At 41.3% G+C, this 18276-nt stretch overlaps 1 protein-coding gene across 1 annotated transcript; it reads right to left on the bottom strand.

The window, feature by feature from the left end:
* Nucleotides 1-613: 613 nt before the first annotated feature.
* LOC142366728 (M1-specific T cell receptor beta chain-like) lies at nucleotides 614-17768 on the bottom strand. The gene is made up of 7 exons (XM_075448673.1): nucleotides 17707-17768; nucleotides 17231-17528; nucleotides 10339-10344; nucleotides 2497-2552; nucleotides 1380-1742; nucleotides 1064-1170; nucleotides 614-893 (listed from the first exon to the last, which is right to left on the bottom strand). The coding sequence occupies exons 1-7, from the start codon at nucleotides 17753-17755 to the stop codon at nucleotides 867-869; spliced, it is 906 nt and encodes a 301-aa protein (XP_075304788.1). The 5' UTR covers nucleotides 17756-17768; the 3' UTR covers nucleotides 614-866.
* Nucleotides 17769-18276: the final 508 nt, after the last annotated feature.

The raw sequence follows: 18276 nt of genomic DNA, 5'->3' as shown, positions 1-18276 counted from the left end.
GGGTGGGTGCTGGTGCACACATGCAGGTGCACGCAGACAGCCGGAGGTTGTGGTGAAGTGGAAGGTTTCACCTCCGTGCTTTCTCAGCACAGAGAAGGAGCTGCAGGCTGCTCTGTGACCACATCCTGTCCTCTGCTGTCGCTCTCTGCTCCTCTGCAGCTTTCACGCCCCACTTAATCTTCCTCTTCAACAACAGCTCTGACCTTCTTCTCCAAACACACGAGGACCCTAAACGTCTGTTGTTATGTTACAGTAAAAGAAATGAACTTTTCTTTTTAGAGAAAAGTTGAACATTTAAATGAACCTGCTTTAATTAGGTTAAAAACACATTTCAGGATCCAAAGCATGTGGGTAGAACATTACTCACAAGTAAGAAAAACAAGAATAAATTCCAATTTCTGTGAGTTTATTGGAAAGCCTGGCTAATGACTCACTTAAACCGACATGAAGAACTTTCCTGAGCTGAGATGTTTCCATATTGTGTTCTGAAAACGAAACAGATTTCTCAGAATAAGAGTCAGATAAGCCTGCAGATAAAAATATCTGACTCTATCTCTGGAACACGTCATGTTCAGTGTAGGATGATAGACTGTTGATGCCAGAGTCAAAAAGATTAACTTGCAGGTGTTTATTTAGAAGGAGCATTCATTGGAAATAGTTGAAGGAAAACACAAAACAAAAGCTTTTATACTGTAAGAAGAATGTGCACATAGTTCCTCTGTATTAGCAGGATTTGAGCAACTCTCACATGAATGCAAAGCCACAGCAACACACTAACAGTGTGTTCTGTGTTGTACAGATTTGATTTACAGACAGCAGAATAATCCATCTCCTGCTGAGTGTAGATCCAGGCCTCAGTTCAGTTTTCACTTCTTCTGTTTTCCTGCTGAACTCTGCAACACAAAGACGAGACATATCGTCCTTTCAGTCATCAGATTTCATTCATTCACACATTTAAGTCCTTTAATCTCAAAGCGGGTTTTATGTAGAAGACAGTGAATGCTAAAATAAGCAGGGTGTAAGCTGGATAACTAATGTAAGCTGCGGTTCATGTTTAACCAACCTGAAGTTTCCACACCAAAAAGCTAACAAAGGCTCCGTAGATGCAGCTCTTCACCATAAAAACACCGTAGGAGAGTTTGGCGCTCTGTGTGACCCTCAGATATTTCTCTGCAGGGAGGTCAAAGAGGAAACATCAGTTAGTGGAGACTGATGATCAGTGCAGCAAACAGTTTAAACTGTTAACATCGCACTCAGTGGACAAAGGAAAACATTTACCTCTTGACATGCCTCCATCTGAACCACCTGATGAAGAATAAAACCAATTTAGTCAATGAGAGATATTTTCTCATGGCATAAAGATTCAGATTAGCTCATACCTGTAGGTATCATACCTGTTTCACCATTAATTGAATCAGAATATGGCGTGGTGGCTGTTCCATTGAAGAAGTGGACGTTGCAGGTGAATTGATTGTCAGGTTGAAACCAGACATCAGCAGGGACCCTCAGCCTGCTGGTGATTCTGTAGAACTTTCCTTCTCGCACGGCGGCGCTGTCCGTCGCCACACCTTCATTTTGTCCAACTCCACTGACTGTCCAGGACACGTTGACATGGTCTGGGTAGAAACCAGTGGCCACACAGACCAGGGTCTTCTTCCTTTTCTGGTCTTTTTTGTTTCTGCACTCTTTGTGTGAAGGTGGAAGAACTTTCACTGATGGGGGTGTGACACTACGTCCTGATTCTGAAAGTCAGAGAAAAGAATTCATTCAGATTCCAGTCAGAGCTGCATTGTTAAAAGCTTCATGCCGACAAAGCAGTTTTATAGCTAGAGACGAGAAGCCAGTGTGCTCATAACCCTTCTTTATGTTAGAACCAGTGAACATCAGTTGTTTTCATCATAGAAATGTTTCTTTGAGTTAATTACTGTAATGATCTCACCCAGAACTGTTCGCTTGGTTCCTTCTCCACAAGCAGCTGCCAGAGCACACTGCTGACTCACATGGAAAAGCTGACCCCTACCTCCTATTTAATCTGGCTGCCAGAATATTTTCTGTCCTATCAAACAATCAGCATTTATCAGACATTTATTCTTTGTAAAGTTCTATTTAGGAAGTGAAATAATGCTATTTTGCAATTGACACACCGTTGGATCTTGTGAGCACTTTTAGTCTTCACTGCAAACTTCCTTCTTTAAGTTAATGGATTAAGCAACACAATAGTTGAACAAGTATAACAAAGTCTGGGGCCTGAGCCAAATGTTGCCTTTTTCCACTGAACTGAGGGATTTACACGTCTGTACAGACTTTAACGCTTTTTATAACTTTTAGAGGCATCTTTCTTTTTTCTTTCAGGTTTTTAAGATTTTCTTCTTCTGACAACATACCAGCATAACAATCCCAAAATAGTACAGTAAAATATTATTTACCCATCAATCCTTTAGCAGATTTAGGTTGCAGAAAGAGCTGAAGAAGCGTGAGATTTGATCCTTTTCTTACCCAGTACAGTCAGTTTGGTGCCTCTGCCAAAGTAAGCAGGCTCGTAGTTGTTCACACTGATAAACAGCTGCATAAAAAACTGCTGAAGTTTCAGCGCTGAGAGCTGCAGACTGTCTTTGTGCTCTTTTACAGACACTCCAAAAACCTTTTTCCTAACAAAACATGTTCTAAATCAATGCTTTTCCAAAGCCTGATCAGTTTACAGCCATTTTAAAGAGCGAAGTTCAGTTTAAGTCAGAATAAATGATTTTCCATTATTTCTGTCAGTGCATTACATTTGCAGATACTGAAGATCTTTCCTGTCTTACCTGAAATGGTGAGTTTAGTTCCAGCTCCAAAGTGAGCTTCTGACTGTGAATTCACAGTGTTTCACAGAGCTGATAAGAACTGACTGAGAGAGGAAGAATCTGGCCGTAGAGCCAAATGTTTTAGAGCTGCAGCACTTTTACTGAAGAACTCTCATTTTTACTGAACAAATAAACATGTGCATTTTTGCTGACTGCCATCGTATCAAAGGTCTATTAATTCTGTTGTGAATGTGGCTGACAGCTCTGACACACAGAGAGCCAAAGAGTGGAGCTCAGCTCAGTTTGTTTGTTGGAAGTTTTCTTACCTAAAACAGTGAGTTTAGTTCCAGCTCCAAAGAAAGCCTCGTTGTAGGAGCACAGAGACTCTCGACTGGAACAAAAACTCTTCCTGCTGCCTCTCTGACACTTTAAACCAGCTTTTTCACCATTTCACATCTCACCAGTTTGACTTTATTTACTTCATAAGTTGTGATGTATTCAAAGTTTCAGAGGCATCGAATTGTTCCTCCAGAACATTTAATAAACGTCAAAGTGTTTTCTTACCTAAAACAGTTAATCTGGTTCCTCCACCAAAGTAAGCCTCTGAAGCACCAGAGTCACAGTGCACATGATCAGTGCTGAAAACAGCTCATCAGCTGATTTGACTTTACTTCTTTGCTTTCTGCTTTTAGAATAAACAGAACTTCCATCTGAATGAAAAATAATCCACCAGCTGCTGATCTATATTCATTTTTTACAAGCTGTTTATGACCCACACAACATCTCTCTCAATGAGAAACCTGCTCGGTTTTGACATATTCTATTTGTCTTGTTATTTGTATGATAAGAAATTTGGAGGTTTTACTTACCTAGAACGGTCAGTTTTGTTCCCTGACCGAAATAAGCTTCGTACTGACACAGCGTCTACGCTTCAGAACAAAAAGCACTGAAGTGAAACTCCAATGAGCTTAAATGTCCCTTCAATAGAACATTCTACCACTTCACTTTTTACAGACTTAATACACAACGTGCATCTTACCTAAAACAGTCAACTTTGTTCCTGCACCGAAGAAAGCTTCATTAACACCAGAGTCACAGTGCACATGATCTGTGCTGAAAACATCCCAAGGCCAAGATGCTGCTTTTCTTCATCTCCTGTTTAGTTTAGTAATAAATCCAACTTTCACTTAAAACAGTCAGCTGCGTCCTGTATTTACAAGAGCTGAAAACATCTGAATCTGCAGTGTGTTAATCTTTGTTTTAGCTCACAAAGAACTGCTTTGTGCTAAGACAGAGTTTAGGCATCAGGGCAAAAAGCATTGAGCAGCACCTTCAATATTCTTGATTGAAGGCTTATATATTTACAAAACACTCCAAAAGCAGTTCTGATTTTAACTGGATTCGGTTTCTTACCTAAAACAGTCAACTTTGTTCCTGCACCGAAGAAAGCTTCATAACCACCAGAGTCACAGTGCACATGATCTGTGCTGAAAACAGCCCAAGATGCTGCTTTTACTTTGCTTCTTTGCGTTTCGGCTGCCTTTTAGTGGTTTTCATTTGGACCATCGTTTTCATTTGACAATTTTCTAAATCTAGGACCAACATTTGTTTCATTACAGTCTGCTTTTTGCAAGTTTGGTGCAACACTAAAACTTTTCTCCTCTTCAAACCAGCTGCTGTAACTTATTTATTACATGTGAGTTCATGAGAAGACTTTCAGATGTCTTACTTACCCAGAACAGTCAGTTTTGTTCCCTGTCCGAAATAAGCTTCATAGTTGGCACAGAGCTGCAGCTTAATATCAAAAAGCCCTGAGCTGGGCTTAAACTATAGATACCAATGGATGTGATGGCTGTTTCTGTACTGATTCAGTTTAAGATCTTGTTTCATTAGTTTTGTTTGAATCGTCCTTCACTCACCTAAAACAGTGAGTTTTGTTCCTTTTCCAAAGTAAGCTTCGTTGTTGTTGTCACAGTGCAGCAATACTGAGCAAGAACCTCTTTCTCTCCCTGATTTATCTCTGAAAAGTCTTTACTGATGCTTCTGTTTATACTAAGGCTAACTAACCAAAGTGTAATCCATCAAAACACAGTATTAAAGTGAAATATTTACCTAAAACCGTCAGTTTGGTTCCTTGGCCAAAGTAAGCAGGATCAGTGTTGGTCACAGTGCTCTGAGTTCAGCTCAATAATGCAGATTGTTTTAACACAACAGCTTTTTCCTTCACTTTCATTCCAACATTTCCACCAGTTTAAGTCTAATACAGTGAACAGAACTTGTAAGAGCTCCAACTTACCCAAAACAGTGAGTTTTGTTCCTTTTCCAAAGTAAGCTTCTGCTCCAGTGTCACACTGAAAGTCTCTTCCAGCAAAAAGTCCCCAAACTGTCCAGAATCCTCCTGTTCAGACACACTCTGATAATCCAGAGGATAAAGAGGGTTTAAACATTCAGGCTGAACTTCATCATGTCAACATTTGTTTTGTCTTTGTCAAGATGAGCAAAGCAAACTTCCAAATGTTCCACATATGAACTGCAAGATCTTCAAAAACTTCCTTCTGATCAAATATCTCCATCTAAAGTGACTAATCAATGGCCAACTGTTCCACCATCCTACGCACCTTCAGATGAACCATGTTTCTGCTCTGTTAAGCCTCCTAAGTTGCATGTAGCCGTCTACACAATGGAAGTTAATGGAAGGAGGTTTTTGTACGGCGGCTCTATGGGATTGTATCACCGTGCCCCCTGTCCCCACGGTGAAAAAGCATCATACAAAAACCTTGTGTCTCTTCGGCTCTCTCCTCTCTGCCTCCCCCACCCAGCTTCTCCTTATCTCAGCCTCCATCTGTGTGTGTGTAGGTGTGTGTGTCAGAGCAGCTGTGCAGGTCGGGCCGACTGATGTCTGAACGCGCTCCAACCTGACTGCTGCTATTTCTGTGACAGCTAAGAAAAGAAGAGAGAACAGAGGAAGGGAAAGGGAAGCTGCTTTTTGTTGCTGTTTGTTTAGCTGCTCAGAGGAAGTGACATCTCTGCTGGTCACAGCTCTTCATCCAATCAGTTGTCAGGGTGGGACAGTCGCTCACACATGTGACAGAAACTGTAGATGGTCTTTTAAAGGCCTCTGTCAGTCAGATGTATAAATCTTTCTAAATTTAAAGCAGAAAATGCTGTCCTGAGTAAAAATCTTGCCTTTCTTTCTGGCTAAATGACAAAGTGTAAAATGTAAGGTAGCCTCTCTTTGACAGTGATGAGGAAACACACATTTTTCTTTTCTTATTCTGCTGTCAAACTTCAGCTAACATTGGACTGTTTTTGTCTTTACACCCTTTGTTTAGGTGCACATAGGTCCAATCCCAGTTCTTCCCAGATTTGATATGATTCCCATAATATTAGAATGAATTGTATTCTAACTGGCTTCAGTTGGACTGAATCTTTGACGTTCCTTTGAGATGACATTGTTATGATTTGGCGCTATATGAATAAACTGAAATGAAATGTGCTATTACATTTAACAGTGTTGCCACTGTGCATAATTTCTTCACTTTGTGCTGAATCCATTAATAACTAATATGTGCTCATGTCAAAGTTCATATTTTCTCTAATTGAAGAACCTGACAGGTCACCAAAGTTGAATGGTTTTAGTTTTTCATAAAAACTGACTAAAAGTACAGCTTTACTACAATAAAGCTTTGATCAATATTGAAAATGAGTTTGTATCTCATGAAATAATCTGTGAGTTGGAAGAATATCTGAAGCTAAAGTTTAACCGTACAATAATGATAAAAGTTTATGTCCCTTAACTGTTACTGAAGTAAAGTAACTCTGCTGTGAGCTCATTAAACACGACATTATTTATTTATCTTCAGAACATTTAGCAGATTTGATCTACATGGTTCCTCCTTTTTGCATGCTGACATTATTTTCCTTTCACCAACAGTACCCAGTGTGATCCTGTAGAGGTCAGCGTATGATAACTTCTTACAGTTGATCCACTTTTACCTTGTCGGGCTGCACAGAGAATCAAATTATTCATGAAGCTGCAGATTTTATTTAGTGACAAAAATGAAACACTGTGCAGAGCAGTAATGTCACATGGGATTCAGAAACCTAACCCATTAACACCTGCTCTTTTATCTGAACACATCAGCTTTATGGGCTTTCAGAAACCACACCAAACCATGGAGAGACAGCTCTCCTGCTTTTAATGAATGTGCTCTTCTACATGGAGTTATATCATGGTGTGTGTTTTAACATCACTAAAGTTAGTAGCCAACATGTTTCTTATGTCAACATAATCTTGCACAGAGCACTTCTCCTCATTTCTTCTTCTTTGCTTTCTCCTGAGGTTGTTGTTTAGCTGCAGAGGCTCTTTGAAGCACTGTGCTCTACTGGAGGCACAGTAAAACACAGCGGAGTCTCCAACCTCAGGAGGGTGTATCTGCAGAGTGGAACTTAGCAATGCAGGTCTGGACATGGTGTACTTGGATTTGTTGAAAGGTGCTTCAACATCCCATGAGTCTTTGCCAAGAGAGTATGCTAGCAGCTCCAGTCTCCCGCTCCTTTGTCTGTACCAGTACATGTAGTAATACTGATCATCATCTTGTTCACACTGAAAAGTCACAGCGCTGTCGCTTTCTCTGCTGACTGCAAAGGGCAGCTGGTGGATCTTTACACAGAGGGAGAAATCTGAAAAAGAAGAAAAAGACGAGTAAATAAACAACAGGTCATCATAACTAATAAGTGTGAAAAGGTTTGTTGAAAGCACTGAAAGGAAATGTTCTTACTGGAGAAGATTAGTAGTGCAACACAAAGGATGTTCATCATCACACTGGTTGTGATGAAATCCTCACTGTGCTCAGTCCCACTGAGGAGCTTCAGCTTTAACCTACAGCAGCCTGTGAAATACGCTCAGATCCTCCCCGTACTTCTCTGTTTGAAGCAGGGAAACTTCCCACCGGCTTTCACATGCAGCTCTCTCTTTACAGCAGCTTAAGATTCTTCCACTGCAGCTCCTCAAAGTCATATCTGGACGGACGATTTGAAAAGAGAATTTGGACTAATTGTTGAAATATTTAGAATAGAAATAAAACTTTGTAACTGCATGTGATGCTTGTGGATCATTGCTGCAGATTTTGGTTCATTTTCAAAACGGACCAAACTTCACTTTCTTCTTTTGAAGTTGACAGAGACATTATTCTTGTCATTCGTGCTGCTCAGTTTTTCTTGCCAGGATATACAACAATGAAGAACATGCTGGTTGAACATTATAAGCTTTCTAAGTTTTTTCATCATTGCAGGTAACTATATACCTAAAAATGAGATTTGATGCTGATAGCAAAGCAGAAAGCAGGAGCAACCTTGGAAGTGGAAAGAAATTCATGAAAAGATTCATCTGAAGTTTAGGTTGGGTGCAGATAATGAGATAATGGACTGGATAACCTTTTAAAATGATCTAAGTTTTTTCCTGAAAGTCTCATTGAATGACAGATTTTCAAATATTGGGGCCAAACATAAATGCCAAAGTTGTGTCAGATTCAGATGTTTTGAGTTGTTAGTGACTCCAGACACCCAAATATATGCTCTCCCAGAAAAAAAGGGGATTTTGTTCCCCATAATAAGTAAGTGCGTCCCTGCAGCTTCTGTTGGTCAAGGCAAACATCTGAAGCAGCAGTTACACTGTGACTGCCAATGTAAAATGTAAGAAATCCTCCCAGTAACATCCACATGGGTCAACTGTTCACCCAGGAAATGACTACCTATAATCATATAAATCATCTTAGAAAAAAGAAATAAAAAAGAAAAAGACATTACTTATTTAATTTTTAGATCCAACTTTAATGCAAATAGTTCTTTTCTGATTTTTTTTTGTTTGGTATTAAACACTTTTTATGAGCACTCCTAATTGGCTTGTCTGAGGAACTTGCTTATTGATGATGATGATGATGATGAGAGCTAGGAATCAGTTGGATGTGCTCGGTTAACGCAGAAAATTCAAAACATCCCCAGCTACCTGCTAAATTATCTCATCTGTCCAACTCCATATCCTCTTTGGGACCAATTTATTGTGACAAACCTTGTGTAAACTGACCATTTGTAAGCGACTGCATTCCTTTAATTGTTCAGTCTGAGCAGAACTGCATGAACAACTGTCTTTTCCTGTTCAGTTCATACTGTATTTCAATGTATTTTCCTGGACTCCTCATCTGTGAAACTTGGGCCTGAGCTTTCTGTGCTTCTGCAGAAGGCTTACTCCACTGAAATACTTTCCCCATCTACAAATGTTACAATTTACTAAATTAAGCTAATAAACTCAGGTCAATTTAGCTAAAAAGTATTGGGATTTGGTGGGAGGAGTTTGCTTAGCTGAGCTAATTGTTGCTGCCCTCTGACAAATGATGTAAAGTGAACCAGGGGTTCTTACAACAGGTTTCATTCAGTTTTGATAGATTTTTCACCCTCTTGCAAGGCTTACATGGAGACATTTCAAATGTTAGAGCTTAAAAATGACTGAAGAAACAAGATCCATCTTAACATAAGCCTTTAGTCCTGAGATGTCAACAAATTGTTTTGTTTGAAGAAGAAACGGGACCAGATATTGGGATCCATTTGTTGAGCATATTTAGGGGTTTTGTAAAGGTGCAGTTTGTAGAAATGTGCATCTTCATCATTAGGTGTATGGGAACAGATGAAATAATCAAGCATAACATTAAAAGCACTGTCTGTAGCAGATACCACAGCACACCTGTAGATGTTTCTTGTTTATGCTCTGACTGGTCAGAGCTGTTCTGATGGATAAGGGAACCTACTCAGTATCAGGCTGGACTGATTGGTGGGCCTTCTTTGTGTCAGCCACTCAAACATTAAAATTTTTTTTGCTTTTTTTTCAAAATAGTAAACATCTACTCCTCAGAATGAACAAGAAACTCATAGCTAATGTAAATGTCAAATGTTTGCATATTTAAAAAAATAGAAATTCCAATATGAGACACATGGTGGAGCAAAAATGTGGAAGAAGTTTCTAGAAACAACATAATCAGGTGGAGAAACATCATCACATCTGTCAGAATCTTGCTTATCCACTGTTTGAAAACAAAATGAGCAGCATGTCTTTTTTTTACTTTAATTACTTATTCTAGCTTTGTGAAAATTCTTGGTATATGTGTATTGAGGACATAGGCACTTGCTCGCATGATGCAACCTCCGCTTAAGATGTTGAAAACAGCAGAAAAAGGAGCAGGTTTTAGTGATGTTTTCTCATTAGACCACATCACTGTGTGCTGGCAGCGCAGAAATACACAGCAGTCTGACAGGTTTGCACTGCTAATAATCAGACCTCCTGTTTGGATGTCTTTCCTTGTAATCTTAAAATGAGTTGCAAAGTGCTTCTCATACACTGGGTCAGAGCCAGTATAGCTGTATCCAACTAAATCAATCAGACCGCTGTCCTTTTGCTGGTACCAGAACATTACAGAGAGAGCATTATCATCGTGACTGCATTTGAAATCCACGGTTTCCTTGTCGTGGACTATTATCGGATGGGATGGCTGGAATTTCACACTCTCTGCTTGATCTGCAGATAAAACACAGATTAAAAAACAATTCTTTGAAGTCCTTGCTCAGTGGATTAAGTAATTGATGAAAAATTGAATAAAACAATTAGCCAGTTTTGTTTTGTTTTTGTTAATTTCAAGGCATGATAACATTACATGGAAGTGTGACCTACCGGGTGTGTGTTTCACCAATCCTGTAGGTATATCTATAATCTAATCTCCAAGAGGAGACTGGCATTAAAATGAAGCAGCAGAATACTTGAAATCCTTTGATCCTTTCCGTAATGACTCACACCACAAGAAATATGGCAACTCAATTTATCAGAATATGAAAGGAAATATCGCTGAGCAAATATGTTAAATCTCAATATACTCAATTACATAAATGAAAATAAAAAAAATAAAAATAAAATGTACACGTTCAGTCTTTTTTTTATCTTGAGTGCACTCAAGTTTCAAGTTACCACCCTTTATGGGAGAGACTGTCCATCCTGGATAACAGGTGAAGAAGGCTGTAGACTGAGTTGGAGTGATGGGGACTGAAGATGGTGGAGATGATGACTGAAAATCCAGCAAGCAGGGATGAAGGCAGGGGCGGATTGGCCGTCTGGACTTCCGGGACTTATCCCGCCGGGCCGGCCGGCCTAGACATAATGTCAACGGCCCTTGTAAGCCGACTGGCAGCCCGTGGTACTTAGTACTTGTGCACTGAAGTGTTCATATTTTAGTGCGTATGGCATATTAATTACGCACTAAAACATAGTGCCCGAAGTGCACAAGTGCGCCATCTGAGATTCAGCCCTAGTCTACTCAAGTGATGGCAAGCATCTAGGTCTGTTTCTGGCAAGTCCTTCTCCTGCAGTTCTGGAGTCAAGTGCAACATGGAAGGCAAACGAAAAGAAAAAGGAGGTGCTGAAAAAGCCAGGATTAAAAAGAAGAAAAAGTTGGAGGAGGAGGCATCTAAGTGCTCAAAAATTACGGATTTATTCCACAATCCACGCCGGCAAAGTACAGGTAAATGACATTGTTGCATTGACGTTGGCGTGTGCTAGTCAGGTTAGCACACAAGCTAATTGTGTGTATTTAACATGATGTGTTAGGACCTAAATACTCAATGACATACTCAATGGATTTGCGCATTTGTTTGTTGGTATGAATTAGCTATGTTCAATTTCCTCTATAATGTTAGCATTACCACTACTACCAGAAAGTCAAATAAGCAAAGTTATGAAAACACCGTCGTGTCACCAGAGGAAGAAAATTGGCTAGCAAATGAAGGCAAGCAAGCAAGGTTCATGCAGGCTAATGGTTTAATTTTTTATTTTTTTTCAAAAATGCATGGTCACTTGTTATATCCGAATTGAGCTATTTGAATATTGAATGGTTTCAGGAGAGTTGTTTTGATCTAAATGGGCCACATATGGAACGAAAATGTATTAATTATTATTATTATTAATTAATCATTCCAATAAATGGGAACTACTGTGGTATCCTGAGTTAATATTTCTTACATGCAGTACTATACCCATCCCCACACCAGTGTACCCATGTCACATGAGATATATGTGCAGACAATAGAGTAATTAGTTAGACTAGATTGAAGAAAATAAACACGGAATAAAACAATACATCGCAGGCAGAGTAAGTACGTGGCTGGCAGCAGCAGCATTCACTTCTTCTCCTCCCAGGTTCCTGTACCGCCCATATGCCCCCAGTATGCCACCTAGTGGCGCCGCACAGAATACAACAAATGCTTTTATACGCTTTTAAATCTGCACTAGCATTAGGAGGTGTAGGCCACCAAAACAATTACAATAGATTTTGTTTTTGGTATGAGGCCGGCAAGGGAAAAATTGTCCCGGTGGAAAAATACTTCCCAATCTGCCCCTGGATGAAGGGGAATGATGAAGTGGAATCCAGGAAGTAGCAAGATGGAGGCAGATGGTGCAACTCAATCCACATCTATATATCAGCTCAACAAAAAAACAAAAACAGCCTGCACAAAAAGTGCAGGAAATCATTAATTGTCCACATTGAGTGCATGTTTTTTCTTCCTCTCAACCGAGTTACATGCAGTACCACACAACAATTCCTCATATCACACATAATAAAAACATAAAGGTTACCGCTACTCTACAACCACGAAAGTAGAGAAGAAAACAATGAAGAGCAGGAACACTGTCATCAATGATACTGCTGCAGTATTCGGATAATTTTAATGTTTTAATTCAGTTAAAAGAGGTGAATGTCTGAAGCCCCTGGCATCACCACTTTTTGAGTCTCTGCCCTCTTCTTTGCCTTCACGTATCTGTCCCGTAGCTTCTTCCACACATTCTTACAGAACTCTCCCTCTTTCCCCAAAGTTCTGCCAATCTCAATCTCAAAGTTTTGGGAGTTTACGTTGGTCCCTGTGCTGTTTCACTGCAGTTTCGTACAGGTGCTGTAAAAACGCACCTCCTGACTGCCTGGTCTCACATTGGTCCATCCGGTTTGTCATTCTCGGCGCAGCCAAGTTACAAAAATCGACTGGTGCACGACAACGCGATGCGCCGTCTTTTCAAGGCAAGCGCCAGGCCTGAAACGTCATTTTGACGTCACAGTCCGCCACCGCCGTGACAGACGCGTCAACTGTAAATCCAGCTTAACTCACCAGGATATCCATGAGCCACGTCGTTTAGACGGGTCAGTAACTCTGTAGCGGTCGGATGACTTCTCCTTCAACGTCAAAAAACTCTTCTAACGTAGCCTTGCTAACGTTTTACTTTTCAACATGTGGTTAACTGTTGTCACCAAATAACAGCTGTCTGCTGAGGCTTCTAAGCTCAACCGTCTCTATCCCGGTTCGAGTCCCGCACCGGACGGCCCTTTGCTGCGTGTCTTTCCCCTCTCTCTGCACCCTGCTTCCTGTCTCTCTCCAACTGTCCTATCCATTAAAGGCATAAGAAAGCCCCAAAAAATATTAAAAAAAAAAAAAAATGTCCGTCTCTATCGAACTAGAAAAAAACTCATCAGTGTAGTACAACTTCTATCTCTGTTCCACCACTCACTGCACGAAAAGAGGGATTTGTGTCACTGTGGACGGCAGTGAACTTCCGCGAATTTGCCTAATTTTCGGACGCACCTGGGCGCTTGCAGGCAGACAAACTTTAAGTTTGTTGAGCGAGAAAATCGTCGGAAACGAACCCGACTCGCGGCGGGCTCTCACAGCGGGGTGCTAATGGCCCAGCGATTAGCACCCCGCTGTGAGAGTGCCTGGACCTCTCACTGGCCTCGCTGGTATTGGACGAAAAAGGCACGTGATTACATAAAAAAGCTCCTGTAAAGCTGTCCGCCCATTGGCCAATAAGGTTAATATATGCATACTTTATATGGGCATATCATTCAGCAATTATGATTAATAATTGTGATTATGATTACTAATATTCCTGGGATGTTTGTGTACTTCATATATTCACGTCATTCTTATAAGCTGCACTATGACTAGGCTAATGCAGGCATGAATGACGTGAATCTATTGAGAATGAAAAAGGAAACTTTTTTTTTTTTTAAAGCGCTTTTATTGCCACACCACACAATGTACATAGCTTACATTGTAATAAGAACCATGTTGATAATAAAGAATTGAAAACTATATACACACACTGCTGTAGCCTACAATATACAAAATAAGCCTAAACGCCGCCGTTTGGAATCCGCATTCTTCGCATTATTCCGGTCCCTGCAGGGTCTGCCTGCGGGAGTTGTCAGACGTCCTCATCCTGGATCAGAAGCTGGCTTCTGGGAGCTGTTGGAATAACCAATAAATAATCCATGCACAGCATATTGACAACTTGTCTATAAAGTAACGAAAGTCATATTGACAGCGTATATGTTCTTACTCTCTTTTACTCTTCTGTGGTGAGACTGTGAGTATTTCGGGTTGGCTTCAAGACGCGCCTGTAGCACAGCACACAGGTCCGTCACGCAGCTAAAAACAAACAAACAAGAGGAATGAATAAAATGACCAGTGCTTAAAAGTATCAGTGCCAGCCGTGGTAAAAGTCAGCGCCGCTCACCCTCGATAGTGTCCCCGTCTGCCTCTCTGAAGTTCGGACTGTTTGCCACCGCCTCCTTCAAGCGACTCGTTACATCCATATTGTGAGGTGACAGTAGCCTGTAAAAACAACAGGCCTATGGTTAATAAAAAAACTGCATTAACGTAACATCGGGTCCAACTCAACTAGATATTGGGAGAACATTCACTTATTCTTACCCTTGACCTGGATTATAATGCCACGGTGAGTTATGCAGGCGGCGAACTGCTTCCTATAAATTGAAAACACGAAATTCATTTTTTTAAATAAAGCAACTCACACTGGTTTTCACGTGATGGACACAATTAAGTTGAGTTTAGCCTAAAGCCACAGTCAATAACCTACTCTTACCGCGATTTTCGGATTCTGTATCCGCCTTCTCTTGGGGGTGCGCTCTTCAACTTCTCTGGAATGTAACTTCAGTCCGTTCTCGACGGCCATCTTACCTCCAACCTAGCGAATCTCTGGTCGATTCCCTCCAGAACCCTCTCCACGACCGTATCCACAGTGCTGGCCACCATACGAGACATCCCGGTCATAGCATTCAACAGGACTTTCATTTTATCTGCCTGTAAGCAAGTGAGTAAGTAAGTTTAATATACAGCACATTTAAAATCAGCGAGAACTGTCCCAAGTGCTGTACAGTGTCAACAAGACTAAAATTAAACAATCAAATGGTCATGTGCAAGTAGAAAAAAACACACAAACCTGTAAACCCGCAGAGAGTTGCTGGGGAGTTGAAAGCTAGTCGTCTTCCAGCCATTGTATTCCGCAAACCAGGGCAGTTTTCACAGTACGGGACTCTGTCTGCCTTTCTGTCTGTCTTTCTGCCGCCAGATCTGCTCCTTAAACTTTTTGTTTACACTGCACGACACAATGTTTCTCATACGTGATTGAACGAGAGCTTATGCGAGCCGTTAAGCTCCACCAATCATATGCGTAGACGTCATTACACGGAATACTCGCGAGACAACCTCCCGTCCTTTTGCTATTTAATGTTGTCTGACCACAGCTGGCAATTTGCACTGTTTTGACACAAAAATGGACTCTGCAAGGACAAAGAAAAGACCTCGGCGATATTGTGACCATTGTGACACCGAATTAAGCCATACACAATAAAACACTGAGCGCACTACTGCACATTATGTATACAGGCCAGATTTCTATATTTTTATTTCTATATTTCTATTTTATTTAAGAAACCTTTTAGAATATTGCTGTTGCATGCTTATTTTATCTTTATCTTATCTTTATTATTATACATTTGGACATCCAGTGCGGGCAACAAAGAAAATAATTTCATTGTTCAGGGAAACACGTTTCTAACTGCACACATGACAATAAACCTTTGAAACCTTGAATCCTTGAATTTTGCCCACAAAAAGCGGTTACAAAAGAGGTGTTTGGGAGAAAAAAAAACAGATATGCATCACCTGTCACCAGCAGACAGCGTGCACCTCTTCTTTTTCAAGACAACACAGCAACAAACTTGGCTGGAGTTGGAGGTGATGGTCAGGAACGTGTAGAAACAGGCCTGCCCACCCCCCACCTCACCTCACCCCACCCCACTTGAAAATGACTGTGGCAGCTCCTGACCTGATCACTGGCATTTACATATTAAAGGCTCTCCTAAGTAGGGGAGGGGAGGGGGGCATGGGGGAGCAGTTGCCAGGTCAATTTGCGACAATTTGGGCCAAGTTTTCACTTTTACCACCGCAAATGCAGGGGCTCAACGTATGCGGACATGTAAGGGGCCACATACATCCGCAAATCCCTCTTTTCATGCAGTGACTGGGTGGCAGCAGCAAAACTGAGAACATAGATATTTCGATACAAGAATGAGTGTTCAGACCACCTGGTTACAGAAGCAAGATGAGAAGAGATAGGATGATGGTGGGATGCATCCTGCTGGTTTGAGCTGCTGCTCCAGTGCCAGTCTGTAAAAAGACACATCTTTATGTGCAAACACACACACACACATCACATGTACAAGACAAGCTGAGGGTTTTGAGTGAGGGAGCAGCATTAAACCACATCACTGTGTACTGGCAGCGCAGTAGTAAACAGCCGAGTGGGACAGATCCGCCTTCCGTATAGTCAGAGCTCCTTCCACTGCGTTTCTTCGTGTCAGCTTGTACTGTTTTTCAAACTGACCTTCGTAGGTCTGAGAGCTTTCATACCCGTACCCGATGAGAGTCATTGAGTTGTTGTCCCAGTTATGCTGATACCAGAGCATCACTGTGAGGGCGCTATCGTCATGGCTGCAGTTAATGTGGACCTCACTGCTCTCCCTCACTATGTGAGGAGAAGACTGGTGAAATGTAACAGCACTCACCTGACCTGTGGAGAAATCAGCAGCAAACAGTGGCTCAGTGCCAAACGTGCATTAAACAGGAAAGTTCAGAGGAACATTTGAGATCTTACATGAGATCCAGATGAAGAGGAAACCAAATGTTGGCATAGATGAGAGCATTGTCATGTAGTTATGTTGGGGAAGGGTTGATCGGGGTAAAGACGGAGGGCGTTGTGTTTGTTGGCTGAGATATCAACCCACGCTCATGATGAAGGCTGCATGCCATGTGCTGTGCCTCCACCTATTGGTTGAATATATTCAGTGTGTTATTTCTTGCCATTTTCTTACATCCTGTCTTTAGGAGTTAGTAACAAAGAATATATAGTAAGAGTTTCAGTTCCAGTCTTTTCCACAGTGTGGTTTTCTTTCTTCCTTGGTTTGACTATGAATGAGAGTCAGGTGTCAGAACAATGAACAGCCTCTCCACAGTATGTTCTTGTCACCGTCCTGAGGTCTTCCACAGCACTGTGTGGCCTGGCAGCACACAGATAAACAGCTTCATCTGCCTCCTGGATGCTGGATATTTTCAGAGACCACTGCTTCTCATTCAGTTTTGCTGCCTGAAAGCCGGATTTGAATCCTTCTTCAAAGGTTGCAGTGCCAGCTAGTACAATCACCATCAGCTGAAAAGCTTTTCCCCTCAGTTGTCTGTACCAGTACAGGTATTCATAATCAGAGTCATTTTGGTAGCAGTGCATCTCTGCCGGACCACCGGGACGGCTGGCGATGTATTGCGGCCACTGGGTGATCCACACAGACCCTGACCCTAACCCTGACACAACAAAAGGAGAAAGAAAATATCATTAAGAATCAAATCCACTGCCTGAATGCTTTGAAGAAATAGTTTTCTTCAGGGTTAAAATGATGTAAATATGGAGCAACTGAAATTTCTCTATCACAGACCGACTAAGAGTAAAGTGGGATGTGTTTTTTCTTTGTATCAGTTTTACCTGCAGCCCAGAATACAATGAATGCCAAGGTGGTAAAGCTTGGAGCCATCAGGACTTTAGAAGAGGGAACCAAATGAATGGAAAGTCAGAGGGCCAACACCTGACATCTGTAGGGAGGAAATGACATCAGCACATTTGCAACGATAAATACATCAAAGAGAACAAAGTGAGCTCATTTTTCATTTGGTGGTCACAGGTGCTGTTTGGTTTCCAGTTTTGAGGTCAATCATTTGTAATAATACTAATTATTTTTCTCCACATAGGAGTCTTTCATTCATCTGCCACATTTCTCTTTTGGCTTTGCAGCACAGAGAAAGAAGCCAAAGTCTCAGTTCTTCTGCAGCGAGCAGCTTGATGCAGGAGCACGTGTGTCGCTATGAGCCACCAGCTTTTTGTAAAGGAGCCAGACGAGCTGAAACACTGTGCTGACTCGCTGCACAGAAATACTCTGCAGTGTCTGACAGGCTGGCGTTGGAGATTACAAGCTGCGCTTTGGCCTTTGAATGGCCGGTTATGGTAAAGCGGTTATCAAATGTCTTCTCAAGATTTGGGTTTTCATTATAAAGGTTT

This window comes from Odontesthes bonariensis, chromosome 17, assembly GCF_027942865.1.
Source record: "Odontesthes bonariensis isolate fOdoBon6 chromosome 17, fOdoBon6.hap1, whole genome shotgun sequence".
In the NCBI taxonomy this organism is placed as follows: domain Eukaryota; kingdom Metazoa; phylum Chordata; class Actinopteri; order Atheriniformes; family Atherinopsidae; genus Odontesthes; species Odontesthes bonariensis.
This window is presented reverse-complemented; position numbering and strand designations above follow the sequence as displayed.